This window comes from Endocarpon pusillum (genome assembly GCF_000464535.1).
Source record: "Endocarpon pusillum Z07020 unplaced genomic scaffold scaffold1751, whole genome shotgun sequence".
NCBI lineage: Eukaryota > Fungi > Ascomycota > Eurotiomycetes > Verrucariales > Verrucariaceae > Endocarpon > Endocarpon pusillum.
The window spans coordinates 69,113-82,740 of NW_006916069.1; the positions used below are offsets into that span (position 1 = coordinate 69,113).

The 13,628-nt window shown below is 50.1% G+C and overlaps 4 protein-coding genes across 4 annotated transcripts; all 4 read right to left on the bottom strand.

The window, feature by feature from the left end:
• Positions 1-955: 955 nt before the first annotated feature.
• Positions 956-1,964, bottom strand: EPUS_07737 (Nicotinate-nucleotide pyrophosphorylase; the record flags this gene model as incomplete). Its single annotated transcript, XM_007802642.1, has 3 exons — positions 956-1,032; positions 1,085-1,345; positions 1,394-1,964. 3 exons carry the CDS (start codon positions 1,962-1,964, stop codon positions 956-958), a joined length of 909 nt encoding a protein of 302 aa, XP_007800833.1.
• A 742-nt stretch (positions 1,965-2,706) lies between these two features.
• On the bottom strand, positions 2,707-4,709 carry EPUS_07738 (uncharacterized protein; the record flags this gene model as incomplete). Its single annotated transcript, XM_007802643.1, has 3 exons — positions 2,707-3,563; positions 3,633-4,359; positions 4,410-4,709. 3 exons carry the CDS (start codon positions 4,707-4,709, stop codon positions 2,707-2,709), a joined length of 1,884 nt encoding a protein of 627 aa, XP_007800834.1.
• Positions 4,710-6,026: 1,317 nt separating this feature from the next.
• On the bottom strand, positions 6,027-8,818 carry EPUS_07739 (uncharacterized protein; the record flags this gene model as incomplete). Its single annotated transcript, XM_007802644.1, has 9 exons — positions 6,027-6,538; positions 6,616-6,679; positions 7,368-7,387; positions 7,440-7,578; positions 7,638-7,672; positions 7,732-8,154; positions 8,229-8,309; positions 8,373-8,485; positions 8,637-8,818. The coding sequence occupies 9 exons, from the start codon at positions 8,816-8,818 to the stop codon at positions 6,027-6,029; spliced, it is 1,569 nt and encodes a 522-aa protein (XP_007800835.1).
• Positions 8,819-12,137: 3,319 nt separating this feature from the next.
• On the bottom strand, positions 12,138-13,034 carry EPUS_07740 (uncharacterized protein; the record flags this gene model as incomplete). Its single annotated transcript, XM_007802645.1, has 3 exons — positions 12,138-12,487; positions 12,549-12,925; positions 12,982-13,034. The coding sequence occupies 3 exons, from the start codon at positions 13,032-13,034 to the stop codon at positions 12,138-12,140; spliced, it is 780 nt and encodes a 259-aa protein (XP_007800836.1).
• Between the last annotated feature and the right edge of the window lie 594 nt (positions 13,035-13,628).

A 13,628-nucleotide genomic window follows, 5' to 3' on the forward strand; every position in this document is an offset into this window, starting at 1 on the left:
GCATCCGCCTCCTCGACGTAATCCGTCTGGCCGTAACGGTATTAAGCATCGCTGCGGCGGCGGCGGTGGTCGGATGCGAAGCCCACACGCTGAGCGTGTATAATGCCACCAGGTTGGATGAGGGGTATTTCCTCCCGCCGATCTGGCCCCGGGATTTCGATCTGCGCCCGACGCAGGGACTCGTGGTGGGAGGAGCGGTGGTGGTGTTAACGGGCTTGTTGTATGTACTCGTGGGTGTCGTGCCTGTGGTGAGTTTTTCAAACCTGTCTCAGGAGGTGATATGAGTTATGGCTGGGTGGTCTGGCTAACTCGTGACTTTTCACTGATAGCCCACCCGTCTTCACCTCCTCACAATCCTGCTCTCGGTATCCTTCTCCATTATCGGACTCGCCGGTTCCATCTTCGGCGTCGCGTACTCGTCACACATCACTTCTCGCCAGGGCTATAACCGCGACAACATGCAATCATGGACCTGTCGTTGGTACGATGGTGCAGTGGATGTGAACAAGCTGTTCACGAATGGGTTGGCAGGTCTCTCCGCACCTGCTGGGTTCAAAAGAGTATGCATGGAAAGTCATGTTGGATTTAGTCTTTTGGCTATTTTGATCTGCTTGCAGACGGTGGTGCTGGTTGTGACGGGGTTGTGTGTGTGGTTGGAAGTGAGGATGAGACGGGTAGAGACAGGTGTTGTGGGGAGTGGTGAGTGTGATGAGAAGGCAGGGTCAGGTCGAAGGTTTTACTGACGCAGGGTCGGCGTCTTTGCTTGGTAAGGGGTCTATGGCAGGCATATGGGCCGGTCGCGTACTTGTACTTGATGAGCCGATTGCAGCGAATGCCGTTGCTATTGTGCTAGCTCAGCGGCGAATTCTTGTCTCCGTGAAGAAGGATCAGGATTGGGTTTCAGGCGCAGACCACAGGTCTTTGGTACTATTGTCCTTTGACGGCGGCAGTGTCGTCAATGTTCGATCTTGAGCGAAAAGTCCACGTGGGGAACACCTTGATGTACGGAGCTCGTTGAAATAACATCGATATCTGTACCCCGTGTTAGTCCTGACAGACCCTGGACATGATGATATCTGCATACCATTATTGACATATTCTCGAACATTGGCCTCTGTCAAGCCTCCGCTGCATTCCAGCAACACCTCTCGCCTACCCTTCCATCGTTCCCTGATACTCTTCGCTGCAATTTGCAAGCCGGGACCATCGAAGTTATCCAACATGACGATATCAGCTCCCGCCTCGATCGCCTCATCCGCCTCCGCCTCAGATTGGCATTCAACCTCGATCTTGAGAGCAAACCCCCCGACAGCGCGAGCAGCTTGGACAGCTTTCGTGATGGACCCTTCTGTAGATCAGCCGAAATCCTCTCTCACTTCTCCAAGAAGCGTACCTTTCGCCCAAACATGATTATCCTTCAACATCACCATCGAACTCAGATCATGCCTATGCCCATCGATGCCTCCAATCAGCATCCCATACTTTTCCACCAACCGGAATCCAGGCGTCGTCTTCCTCGTCCCGGCAATGATCCCTGTATACCCTGCCCCTCTCACCAAATCCAGCATCTTCCTCGACTGACTTGCCACCCCGCTGCACCGAGCCAGCATATTCAACGCCACCCTCTCCCCCAGCAACAGCTTTCGTGTTGGTCCAGTCACCGTAGCCACTTTGATCCTGTCGCCTCCTTCTCCTTCCCGCTGCGAGGGGTCCAGGTAGGTCCCCTCGGCATAGTGCCAGGTGACAGTCGAGTCGCATTGGCGGAAGACCTCGTCGAAGAAGGGCACACCCGCAAGGATACCGGGGGATTTGCAGAGCAGGAAGGCGTTGCGGATCGAAGAGCCGACGACGAAGCCGCCGTAGTCGAAGGAGGGGGTGTCTTCGGCCAGCCAGCGGGTTATATCGGTTGTGAAATGGGTGGGGAGGAGGTCAGAGGGGTTGCCATGGGTGGTGGGAGACGTCATTTCGGGCAAGAGGCTTCGGGTCGGATATACGTGAATTAAAGCTAGGGTATAGCTTGGGAAGAGGTGTTGGGTTCAGGTTGGTCTAGAGATCGGATTGGTGTGAAACCTGTTGTGGGTTCATGGTCTCCTTGCTGCTGTAGGCCACACGGTAAGAAGCTGAGGGAGATCCCCACTGGGCTGCTCAGTGTTGGCTATCGCAATCTAAATGTAGAGCATTCTCAGTATGATCCATGCCATGCTCCCTAGACTGGCCAAGTATAATACGGTGGGTGATCAGGGCACGGGAATCCACACTTCCATGGAGTGAGTGATGGCCTCAGTCACTTAGACTAATAAGCCAAAGCTGCCCGCGGAGTCTGAAGAGAAGAACGCAGATTTAATATTTAATTTAAAGTTAACTGTTGAGATCAATAGATTGATATTATTTATAAACACTTACTTAATGTATATTTATTTTTATTGTATTTCATATCACACGTCTAAGGGACTAAGACAACCTTTTCGACTTGCCGACCTAACAGCTCCCCTTGTGGCCAGGTACTTCGTGGTCCAGACAGCGCGTTAAGAAGGACATGATCCGGACTGTTAAATTTGCACTCGGGTCACATTATGGTTCAGATGTTTGGGTATAAAAGTTGTATCTGATGCAGTAAGTTCATATCATTATCCAAGTCACCTGCAGCCAGTTTGCTCTATCGTTGTGTACCATCTTCACCAGGGCTGAGATTCTCTGCCCGCTTGTTCAGGCAGTCGGGTCGAAGCCTCTGAGATAATTCCCAAAATCTTGCGGGATGGTTGCTTGACACTCCACCGCATCTTCCTGTACCAGCCTCTTGATATTGACCCCTAGCTCCCACTTGAGAAGCGGGTCATCCAAGTGTGCTTTCTCCATCCTGGGCTCTCGAGCTGCCTTGGGATCTTTGCCCTTCCACAACATGTCCATCAGATGGAATTCGCCTACTCCATCGGGTAATGCGGCACGGCTCATGAAAGATCGCAACTCTCCTATGTTATGCGACAGGCTAGTCAGGTTATCTGGAGATCCGTACTGTATGGCGGCTAAGATAAACGTGATTGTAAACTGAGCCCATCTGAAAGTCGAGGCGGGCAATGAAGGCCCCGCGGGAGGTTTGCGGAAATTTATCATTCGACCGTGTTGGTGAAAGTCATTTCCCTGGAGGCCGCTGAAATTCCAACAAAACCAACAAGCATGGCCATGCGATATGTCCTGCACTTTGTCCACCAGATTCCTTTTGTTTCCTGCTTCTTGAATATCTAACAGAAAATCATGTCGACTCATCGCATCCGGCGCCGTCAACTCGTGATAAAGCCAATTGCTTTTGGCACACCAAGCATCAAGGCGGTTTTCAGGCAGCAATGCCTCAATGGCTGGCTCAAAGTGAAAGACACTAGATATTAGCCGCTTCAGCTCTGGTAGATTACATTCAGGATGAAGCGAAACGTAGATACCAGTACGACAATCCTTAGCATATTTGATCTGGTAGTGTTTGGTAAGATAGTTCCAAAGCGCTTGCACATGCTGTTGCCAGTCTGAGCCGGGGACAATATCAAATACCGGTGACAACATCTTCAATTGCCCTGAAACAATACTTTGTTAGTTAGAAGCTTCCAAGAGATTTGGAATTGGGTAGAGTGATAATGACCCACAAAATTTGCCCGTCCGGAAATAGAAGCCCTCCTCATGAACAAAAGTCCATTCTCTGCCGTAACGATCTCTCCCATTATAGCCTTGGCTGAAAGACTCTGTCAGCATATGACGCTGCATTGAACGATGTCGACCAGCAATTTCTCGATTGTAGTTATCTGCAAGGGTTCTGATAAACGCTCTTCGGTCGTCGGAATCATGCTTTTCGCAACGAGCAGCAATATAAAACTCAAGCTCGAGACCAAGTCGGATCTTGCGTTTTGGATATCTAGAGACGACTCTTGAAGATTGGGCGGCCGTTTTTGGAATGTGAGTCACACTGGCTGGTGGGCTATTCCGCGGTCGCTCCTGTGAAGGTGGTCTACCTAAAGGCCTCTGCGAAGAATCTGCCAAACTTCCAGCAGCTGATTGTTGGCCAGCTAGCGCATTTGGCAAAGTCCCGGCATGTGGCTGTGTCTCAGTATTTGTAATTGGAGGTCTAGTGGTTGCACCTGGGGCAGGAAGAAAGGGACCTGTTGGGGGTCTGGTTTGTACATGTTGCCCCACAGATGGTCTTGTTAGAACTCCTACCGAAGATCCACTAGCTGGAGCTGAGGAAGAAGAGCAGGGACCGGGTGGAAGACTTGATGACACAGTCTGTGCACCGTCCGCTCCTGTTGGCCACTCCCGCCTTCGTTTCCTCGATGCTGAGTCGGTGGAAGGCTCTACGGCTATATGTGAGTTGACAGTCTAGCCGAGCGAATCAGTAAAAGTCCCTGCTGGTGGTTATTTATGCTCACAGCTGCTGGACGGGTGCTTGGCACCGCGTTGGTGCTTCTGTCAGGTTGCTGGCAAGTTTCTTGAGGAGGTGGCTGGAAGGCTCGTTGAGGCGTCTGGTCGGAAGTCCGTGAGGAACCCCCTTGCATACAAAGCTGCTGAAAAGTCTGAGGAAGAGGCTGCTGAGAGGCGTGTGAAGATGGTGATGGACTCTGCCGTGTCTGAGGGCGCTCTTGTCCTAAAGATGCCAAACCAGAGCCAGAAGACTCCCCTGCACCACCACCACCACCTACCGTGTCATACTTGGATCCGGAGCTGTCCATAGACCAGGCAAGAAGAATTTTCTAGTGACACTAGAATTAAGAGGATATGCGGAAGATAGAGAGGGTAGTTTAGCGAAAGACATAACTTATGTATCGTCGTACTTTAACGCTCGTTTAACCACAGGTCCGAGAGAACTGATACACTTGGAGTAGGAAGTGTATACGAGCCATTGTGGGCATGAAACTGGTACACTTGACTCTTGACTTGGTCAAATCGCTATAAGAAAACTTAAACTCAGAACAGTAGTAATACAGTATTAACTGCAAGGAAAAAATTGCCGAGAATGTGCCTGTGTCAATGCAGATGTGGGACTTTTCACCATTCACCACGCAGTTCGAAGCAGATGCACGAAAGCTCTTCTTCCGATATCTCTTCGTCTCCAGGAGACTTAAGGTCCGATTCCAAGAAGTGGAGTTTGCCGTTGCGGAACCTGACACTGCGGGTGACTCATGTGCTCGGAAGATTCGTCGTGGTCATGGGGCGGCAAGATCAGACCTCCCAATGGCCCGGAAGTCAAAGACTTGCATGACATTACATGTGTCATGGCTCCGAGGTGTAAGTCGCTTCGTGGCCAATGACCAGGACTCTGTGCTGATTAAGAAGACCCCAAGAACATACGTGGTTTGACGCCTAGATGCGTTGACGCTTTGACGCATTAACGCTCAACTTTGTGTCACACTTTGCGTCACACTTTGCCTACGGAGTTGCTATTCCCCGGTGGGGAAGGGGGAAAAGCTTAAATGCTGTTAGACTGGCGCTAGTAAGCTTGTAGCTAAACGGATTCTTCACACATCATGTAAAATTCCCCTACAACGGTATGCAACTCGGAATCAAGCCAGAACTTATCAGTGAGCATGAACTAAAACCCCTTAGAGATTGCTTTACTTAATCTGATGGGTTTGTAAAGCAAGTTCTACGTGATAGATATCTTCTTCGGTCGAAATTGCTGTCAAAAATGCTCTACGACAATTGGAATGGCAAGGCTGAACTTCAACAGCCAGCTCAGTTCATTTCTAACCTAGTTGATTGGAGTGATATTCGGGTCCGGCACCTAGATTCTCATTCTGGTGCCGGGACTGGTCCGACCAGTGCTGAACTAGTCGACAGAGATCATCGCATTGCATTAGAAATGTGGCAGGCTCTCCCGCTCTCAGTGGATTTCATGGCTGGTTGGCGGATCGGTGTATGAGAAGCTCTTTCTACCTTGCATCGTGTACTGACGGCATCAATATGGATTGGGAACTGGCTTCGTATTGCGCGCCGCTGTCTTAGGGCAATAAAACAGTCCTTGAACACGCTCAGCAAAGCTTGGGTTCTCAACAGCCGTTGGTGTCATTATATTGATCTTCGGAAGGGCGGGACTGAGAGCGGAGCCCGCTCAGGAGGAGCGGAATCATGACAAAAGTTCGATCGAAGACGTCAAAGACCTTCTTCAACAATGCCTGAGACTCTTCAGGCATGCCTGCAACGGTAAACATCATGCTTGCTACGGCTTGGAATTTGGAGTGGGAAGATTTAGGGCCCATCGGGCCTGGTGCAAGGATTTCTTTTAAGCTCCCAGTAGCCTCCAACTTACCTAAAGAGCTCGAGCAGTCTTGGACATTGCTTCCTGAGAGCGCAACGACACCCAAAAGTTCGACTATCACCAAGTTCAATCTCGGATCTTCGACTCCACAGATAGGACCACTACAGCCCTCATCAGTAACGACAGGTCCCAGCTCTATGCCTACAACGACACCAGGCTCGCGTTTCCAAATACAAAATACATGGCCAACCCAGGAATCGGGTTGGATGTCTTCAAGCCAACCAGCGGATGAGCGACCTGGCACTGGTCATTCAAGCAGCAGTTCCCCGGTGCGCCTTCCTCAAGCGCGTTGACGAAAGCGCTGATTTTCACACATCTACCTTCAAGCTCTGCAAACCACTCTCCAATTCGGCGGCACAGCTCTGCAGCTTCTTCTACCTTGACCTATCGGCGAGAGGGGCCAGAATTCAGATGAACTCGTCAAACCACGCGTTGGAAAAGCTTGGAGCTGTTTTCGGCCTTGCAATAAATCCATAACTAGTGATCTCTGGTGTAGTAAGTGTACTGGTGACCTTTCCTCAAGACCTTTCACTCCCTCTGCAACAAGGACTATTTATTTGAAATGGCAACTGGAAGCCTCGATGCCAACCCGTGGCACTAGTTCGGCCTCGTCCTTAGAACTAGCAGTCCTATCGTGGACATTTCCTGACATTTTTCTTTTCCAAGTCAGGCAATCTTGGCTCCTAGTTCTGTCTTTGCGCTACCGCGGCATCAACAATGCTATGGTATGTCATCATTATAATCAAAGAGAGCACGATTCGCTCAATATACCATACAGCACGTAATAACAGCTTTCATTTTTTGTGAACGTTGCCCTCTTGCAGCACTGTGGATGCTGAGTATCATGCGTAGCAGCTATGCCAAAGCCCCGAACGTTGAGCACTGTAGAAGAGGTGCCATACTACAGTTTCCATATAATATTCAGCTCCGGCCACCTGGATCGGGCTGGTCGTGTTGTGCTCTACGATTTAGATATCCTAACGGCGAGTAACCTTTATTGGCCTTGATCTTCTCAACGGTCCATGAGGTACCTCAACCGCTATTCCATTGTAATCACGCCTCTGAACCTTACAGTTCCCTTCATCATCGCATCTATGGTCGTGGGTCAGCTTGGGAAGGCTTTCATTATGGAAAAGGAACTTACCCATTGCATCGTTGCATTTCTCCAGTTGGAACTTCTCCACCATGCATTTAATGTTCTCAAGCTCAGTAAAAGCGATTGCCTCCTCTGAGTCGAGAGAATGTCCACTGGGCCAGGAATGCACAGAGAGTCCATAATGGATCTGATGAAGCATTAGCCGCACCTCCTATGATCCATGCATGGCTACGGATTTCTCCCTACCATCGCACCAGTATCAACAGGGACTTCACCAGCAGCTATATCACGTTATCAGTAGGGGTTCATCAAGCACCTAGATCGCTGAGACATAACTTACCTGCTAGTATCAACAACTTCCCCATAATACCAAGACCCTTCATCAGGGGGGAGATGACCTTTGCATCCGGCGCCGTGACAACGATTAGCGACGCTCCGCCTAGCTTCTGCAATGCCTCTCCCTGGTCGCCCTTGCTACCGTCAATGTACTCATGTGCACCTAGATCCCTTGCGAACTTCTCTTTGTCCGCGTTACGAGACAGAGCAGCCACTCGGAACCCAAATTTGTTTGCAAACTGAAGAGCAAGGTGACCAAGACCGCCGAGCCCTTGGACTGCGACGAGGGAGCCGGGTGAGATCTGCATTCGCCGCATGGAGTTGAAAACCGTCACGCCAGCGCAGAGGATAGGGGCGTATTCGGCGGCATCGAGATGTGAGGGGATTGATACGCCGGCTTCCGAGCGGAGGGTGCAGTATTGGGCGTCTAAGAGGAGATCAATCTCTTCTTCGGGACCAATTGAGGAGGCTGCTATTTAGCGCAAGCTGATCAGAACTTACAGCCTCCGTTCCTCGTAATGCCGTTGATTTTTTCATTGTCGCACATCTGGAAGAAACCTGTCTTGCATGCCTTGCAGGTACCTGAAGCGATCCGTTAACGAGGTTTCCTCTTGCAGAAAATGACCACATCAAGTAGTAACCAACCATCATGTCCACCATGCCAAGGGCCTCCTATTCTATCACCCACCTTCCACGCCGTCTCACCATCAGCCACAGCTGCTACATGTCCAATAATTTCATGACCAGGAACCAATGGACTGCATTCAATGACCCTCAATCAGCCTACATCCCATAGCTTCTGAGGTACATTTCGCTTCACTGCAATGAATCCTTGTATCCATTTCACAGCTATATCTTAAAGGTTGAAAAGCAAAACAGAAAATTCAAGGAGAAAGGGACTCAGCCTACAACCCGCCCCCAAAAATATTCATTTGCGCCATGCTGTCCGAGTGACAGACGCCGCATGCCTCGACCTTGACCAATACTTCGCCTCTCTCGGGCATGCGCAGCTCCACCTCTTCAATGGTTAGTGGAGCACCTTGCTCCTTGAAAACTGCTCGCTTGAATGTCTTAGGAAGTTCGGGTGCCATGTTGAGCGTGGTGTTCTGGATTGTGCTGCTTAGGTCTCTGAAATTTATCTGGGAATCGTTCGTGTGGTGAAGCAAGGGGATGCTTAAATCATGTCTGAGAATAGATATGAGGGGGGAAGTTAGGATTCAAGTGGACCTTTCATCGAGCTATATCTGATATGTAAGCCACTTTGCCAACCCACCCGCCTAATCTAGAAAATCAGAATACCTTAGTTCGTATTTTCGGAAAGCCCGGGCTTGAGATAGCTGGAGCATTGACTCCTACACACTTACATGAGCTTAGGTGAACTTTGATTCGACCAAGCTCCCGCGATAATGGAATCTGGGGCCCGGAAGGTTAATATCCCAACCCTCTCTTAGCCGAGAACCTATCATTGTGCCGAAGTTCTCATCAGCCTCGCGAATTCATGCCATCCAGACCTGTCGTAAGGCAACAGGGAAAAACACATGTAATACGCGCCTCGTACTAGACTTTCTTAGTTACGGAGGTGTACGGAGTCGTGCATCGAAAGTCACCAATATACGCAAGATTAAAGCGCCACTAGTACACTCATTCTAGAGACCTCTAGGACCCCCTTTAGGCCATTTGATGTGGCTCACAGGCCTGAGGTCCTGTGTCAGTTAAGCTCTAGCCATCCGCCCTTCGGCCCCTTGGTCATCCTTACGCCCCCACCTCCTAGTAGTAGTACGCTAAGATACGAGGGCTAGCTTCTAGTTTCCCTAGTTAGCGAATACTGATAACGTTTGATGCACGACTTCGTATGCTAACCTGCATCGATGGCTACTAAGAAAGGGTCCAGACACTGTGCCGCCCTTGAACACTGTCAGCCACACAAAAAATGGTTTTTCGAGAAGTCCAAGAAATGAGGAGACTGGGGTGAACCGAAGCTTGCAAGGGCCCAGTTCCAGTGACAGTGGTGATGGGGCTCCATGCCGCTTCTGCATTCATCCTGATTCTAAGTCTCCCCAGCACCTGCTAACAAGAAATCCGTGTTTGGCAGGTACCATAGGAGCCAAAACAATTAGCCAAAACGATGCACTCTCACTATCAAGATGGTAGATGATACTATTCAGGAGTGGACTGTGAAGGAATAAGTGGCCGGCATCGAACAGGTCCAGACTGTGTATAGTCATGCTGCGGAGCTTTCTATGCAAAGAGACTGATGACGAAGCAAGACGGCATGTGCTTAGGTATACCAATATCCTTTGCATGCGCGAGATTTTCAGGAAGCCGGCCTCCGCGCCATCACAGAAGAGAATGATCTCGTCATCAGCCTTATCAAGGACTTTGGGAGACGACATGGAAGATACAAGGGTTGAATTGAGAAATTTGCAGCTTGGCCTTCGGCTTGGAAGGCGTCGTTGTTCTTCTCCAGCGACGGACACGAAACCATGAGTATCACCTCGATTTCCAAAGCTTTGTCTCCAAGGGGTCGACACTGAGGGGTTAGATGAGTTGATCCGTTTCGTCAGCGAGGGTTCCCGAGGCATCAGAAGTGTCTGTGTTCTAGACGCCTTTTCCTTAAAGCCACTCGAATGTCACGGTTTGATCGCAGAAAGAATAAAATTCAGGAAGCCAAGTGTGGTCATAGGATGTTGCAGAGGGATCCACCAAGACCATATGCCGCATCATTTGGTGGCTGACCCTATCGGCGGTCCGCGTGTAGCTCTATCCGTCAATTCTGGAGGCCACTCGACCACTGTGGTTCGATCTTCCATCCAACTTACTGTCTCAATAAATATCCGACGGTGTGCCAACCTTCGTATTATGTTTATATCCCATTTCATTATGGCGTTCTCGAGTATTGATAGGGCATTTAGCCAACCGAATGGACATCGTCAATTGCGTCGTTCTCGTCCAAGCGTGGGCATCGCCACCTCCAACTATGCAGGAGATTATTCAAGCTAACGAATGGAAAGACTACGCGATGAACCAGGCTTGACAAACAAGAAGAAGATGCTCCTGTCGCTTCGCAAAATGCACGGTATTGAAAATCGCCGGACCACATTTTGGAATACCAACAGATGGAAGACGAGATCCAGGACCTCTTGTAAACAGTTGGTGCAAACAGCATACTCCAGTCCGCCTCTCTTGGTGAAGTTGCGCTTTTGTGGCAGGAATATCCACAGAGTCAAGCCTCCTTCACAAATGGGATATTTAAACTGAGAAGCTCCAGGTGCACTTCTCCGAGACCGAACCGGAAATAGCGCTAGAGTGAGAGAACGTTCACATTGCTCCTGGAGTACGCCCCAAACGTGGAATCTCGCCCCATCACGGCAATACAAAAACTCGGCAGGTACCAATATCAAGGAGAATTTGGAAATTACTCAGGCGAATTCTCCAAAGCAGACCGAGGAAGCCACTAAGATCATTTCACGCCTTCCGCTGGAGTCTGCTGTGGCAGCTGGAACCGATCGAAATATGGTACCATCAGGTGACCTCGTTGGCAAACTGAGAGGCGTCTTAACAAATCATTACCAGCAACTTGAACAATTGATCTCATTACTTGGTGTAGCTACAATAATTCTATCTAGCGAATTCGGCATCTCTAACGAAGACGAGCAGCCACCGAAAAAAACTCATTTTATCTAGAGACAAGAAGTGAGTGTTTCAAACCGCCAGCGAGCGCGTTCTAACGACGTTAAAGTCCGGAAATGACTGTGAAACCGCGAGACAAAAAATGATTCAGAAGACAGAGTGCTTGCTCCTGAATCTGGAACACGCACATGGTAACACTAGCTTAACCGCCGAGGAGGTGAAGGACATATTATCGCATGCGTCCGAGAACTTGCCTGGCTGGAACAGGAATTCGAGGTTGCTATGGAGATCTTGCTCGCCATCAGGCTTGAATTGGCCGGTATGAAGGGCTTGCTAGAAGGGGGAGTGATGTCACTGAAGCAACGAAAGGAGGATGGAGGAACGCGAGCAATATCACAGCCTGTTTTGGCGGATCGAAGAGAGGCTGAGCAGTCCCGACGCAACTCTTGACGGGTATAGGTTGACCATCCGGCCTGAAGGCAAGAGGGCTGACACTCGAAGACACGGATCCCTGACCAAGTATAGGCTGACACTGTCTCTGGGTATGAAAACCAACGTCGATCTGTAGGTGTGTGTGGTGAAATGGTCAGACTGTATAGAAACAAGGCATATCGTAGCCTACAAGGCACTGATCTGTTGGCGATCAACATAAAAGATAGTGATATAGAATTATGCCTTCAGGTCAAATCACCAATTTCATACAACAACGAAAAAAGTATCTTCTTTGAACTCTAGATAGGATTACAAACTACAAAGATAATCTAGGTCCGAGACAATCATTTAAAACGTCATCTTGAAGCGACCCTCAACTTGGATGATCTTCTCTGTGGCCCTCTTATACGCCTCCCGCTGATACAGCCTCTCCACATACGCAAAGACCTTGGGAAACTGTTCCTGCTTGATGTCGCTCCGGTGGTTTCCCATCTCGACGGGAAAGCTCGTCAAGATATCTGCACCGGTGATCTCGTTACCGCAGAGATATTCACCTCCGTCTGGCGAATTTGCTAACTGGTCTTCCAGGAACTGATAGTGAAGCTCGAACTCTTTCTCGAGGAAGGCTGTTTCGATTCTGTTGGCGATGCTGTTCGTTATGGGACGGATGAAGAAGGGGACAGGAGCGTTCTTGATGTCTGGGTTGAGGTCAGCACTGATTCACGAACAAAAAGAAGGATGTTGGAGGTATTTGCTCACTTCGCAACACGAGTTCAATGACATTCAACGGCATCAAGCTGCCCTCCGCATAATGCATATAAAACCTATGCCGCAACCAACTCTCGGTCTCACCCCCAACCTGGTCCTCCTTTCCCTCTTGATACCGCTTCGGGATCAGCCACTTTCCCCAGTGATCTGTGAGGTATTCCACGATTGCACCCGACTCGGCAAGGACAAGCCGTTTCGAGGTGGCCGGGGACTCGATCTCCATGATAGGCGACTTTCCCAAGGGGTGCACCTCTTTCAGTTTGGGGTCGGCCAGCATGCTCTTCTGCCGTCTGTAGGTCTTGAGCTCGTAGGGGACCTGTAGTTCTTCGAGTAGCCATAGAATGCGGTGCGCGCGGGACGATTCGAGCCTATGCAAACATCAGCACCGTCTCGGTCCTTGATTCGGTAGGGGAAACCGCTATACCAATGCAGTGTGATCTTTGCTGTGGGAGCTGAGGATGCCGCAGGTTCGGCCATGACGGTGCTGCTTTGGTCTATGGGGTGCTGGGAGATGACCTTCCCGTATGTGCTTGAAAGGTTTGCAGCTTCTATGGGATCTCTGATGTAGGAAACAAAAGAGAAGTTCGGAGGAAGTTGTCAAGACTCTGGGATCCCGTCCCAGAGTCCTGAGAAGCGACTCTCTCGTACCACCACGACGAAATCCTTCCTCAACATTTGAATCTGCGTCATCCCGCTTGGGCCGCGGGTAATATGAGCCTCCATGCTCGCTGACTAACTCTAGTTAAGCCAGAGCCACAATAGCCCAATCATCATCTCATCTCCAAGTCCACAATTGAGTGAACAAGATCCTCCCAAAAAGCACAACCAAGCACCCATGGCGGGTCCATCATGTACCATACCCCCACCCTCTCCCCTCCGACATACATTATCTATTTCTTGAATCCGTGCTAACCAACCCATCTCCAGCGCTGCGTCTCGATCCCGCCCTCCAAAAATACTACGGTACCTAACCCTCCCCCCCTTCAATCCTCCACCCCAAAGCCGCGCCCGCGCAAACCCCCGCTGCTCCCGTCCCACCTCTCCACTCCACGCCCTACCCACCATCCCTCC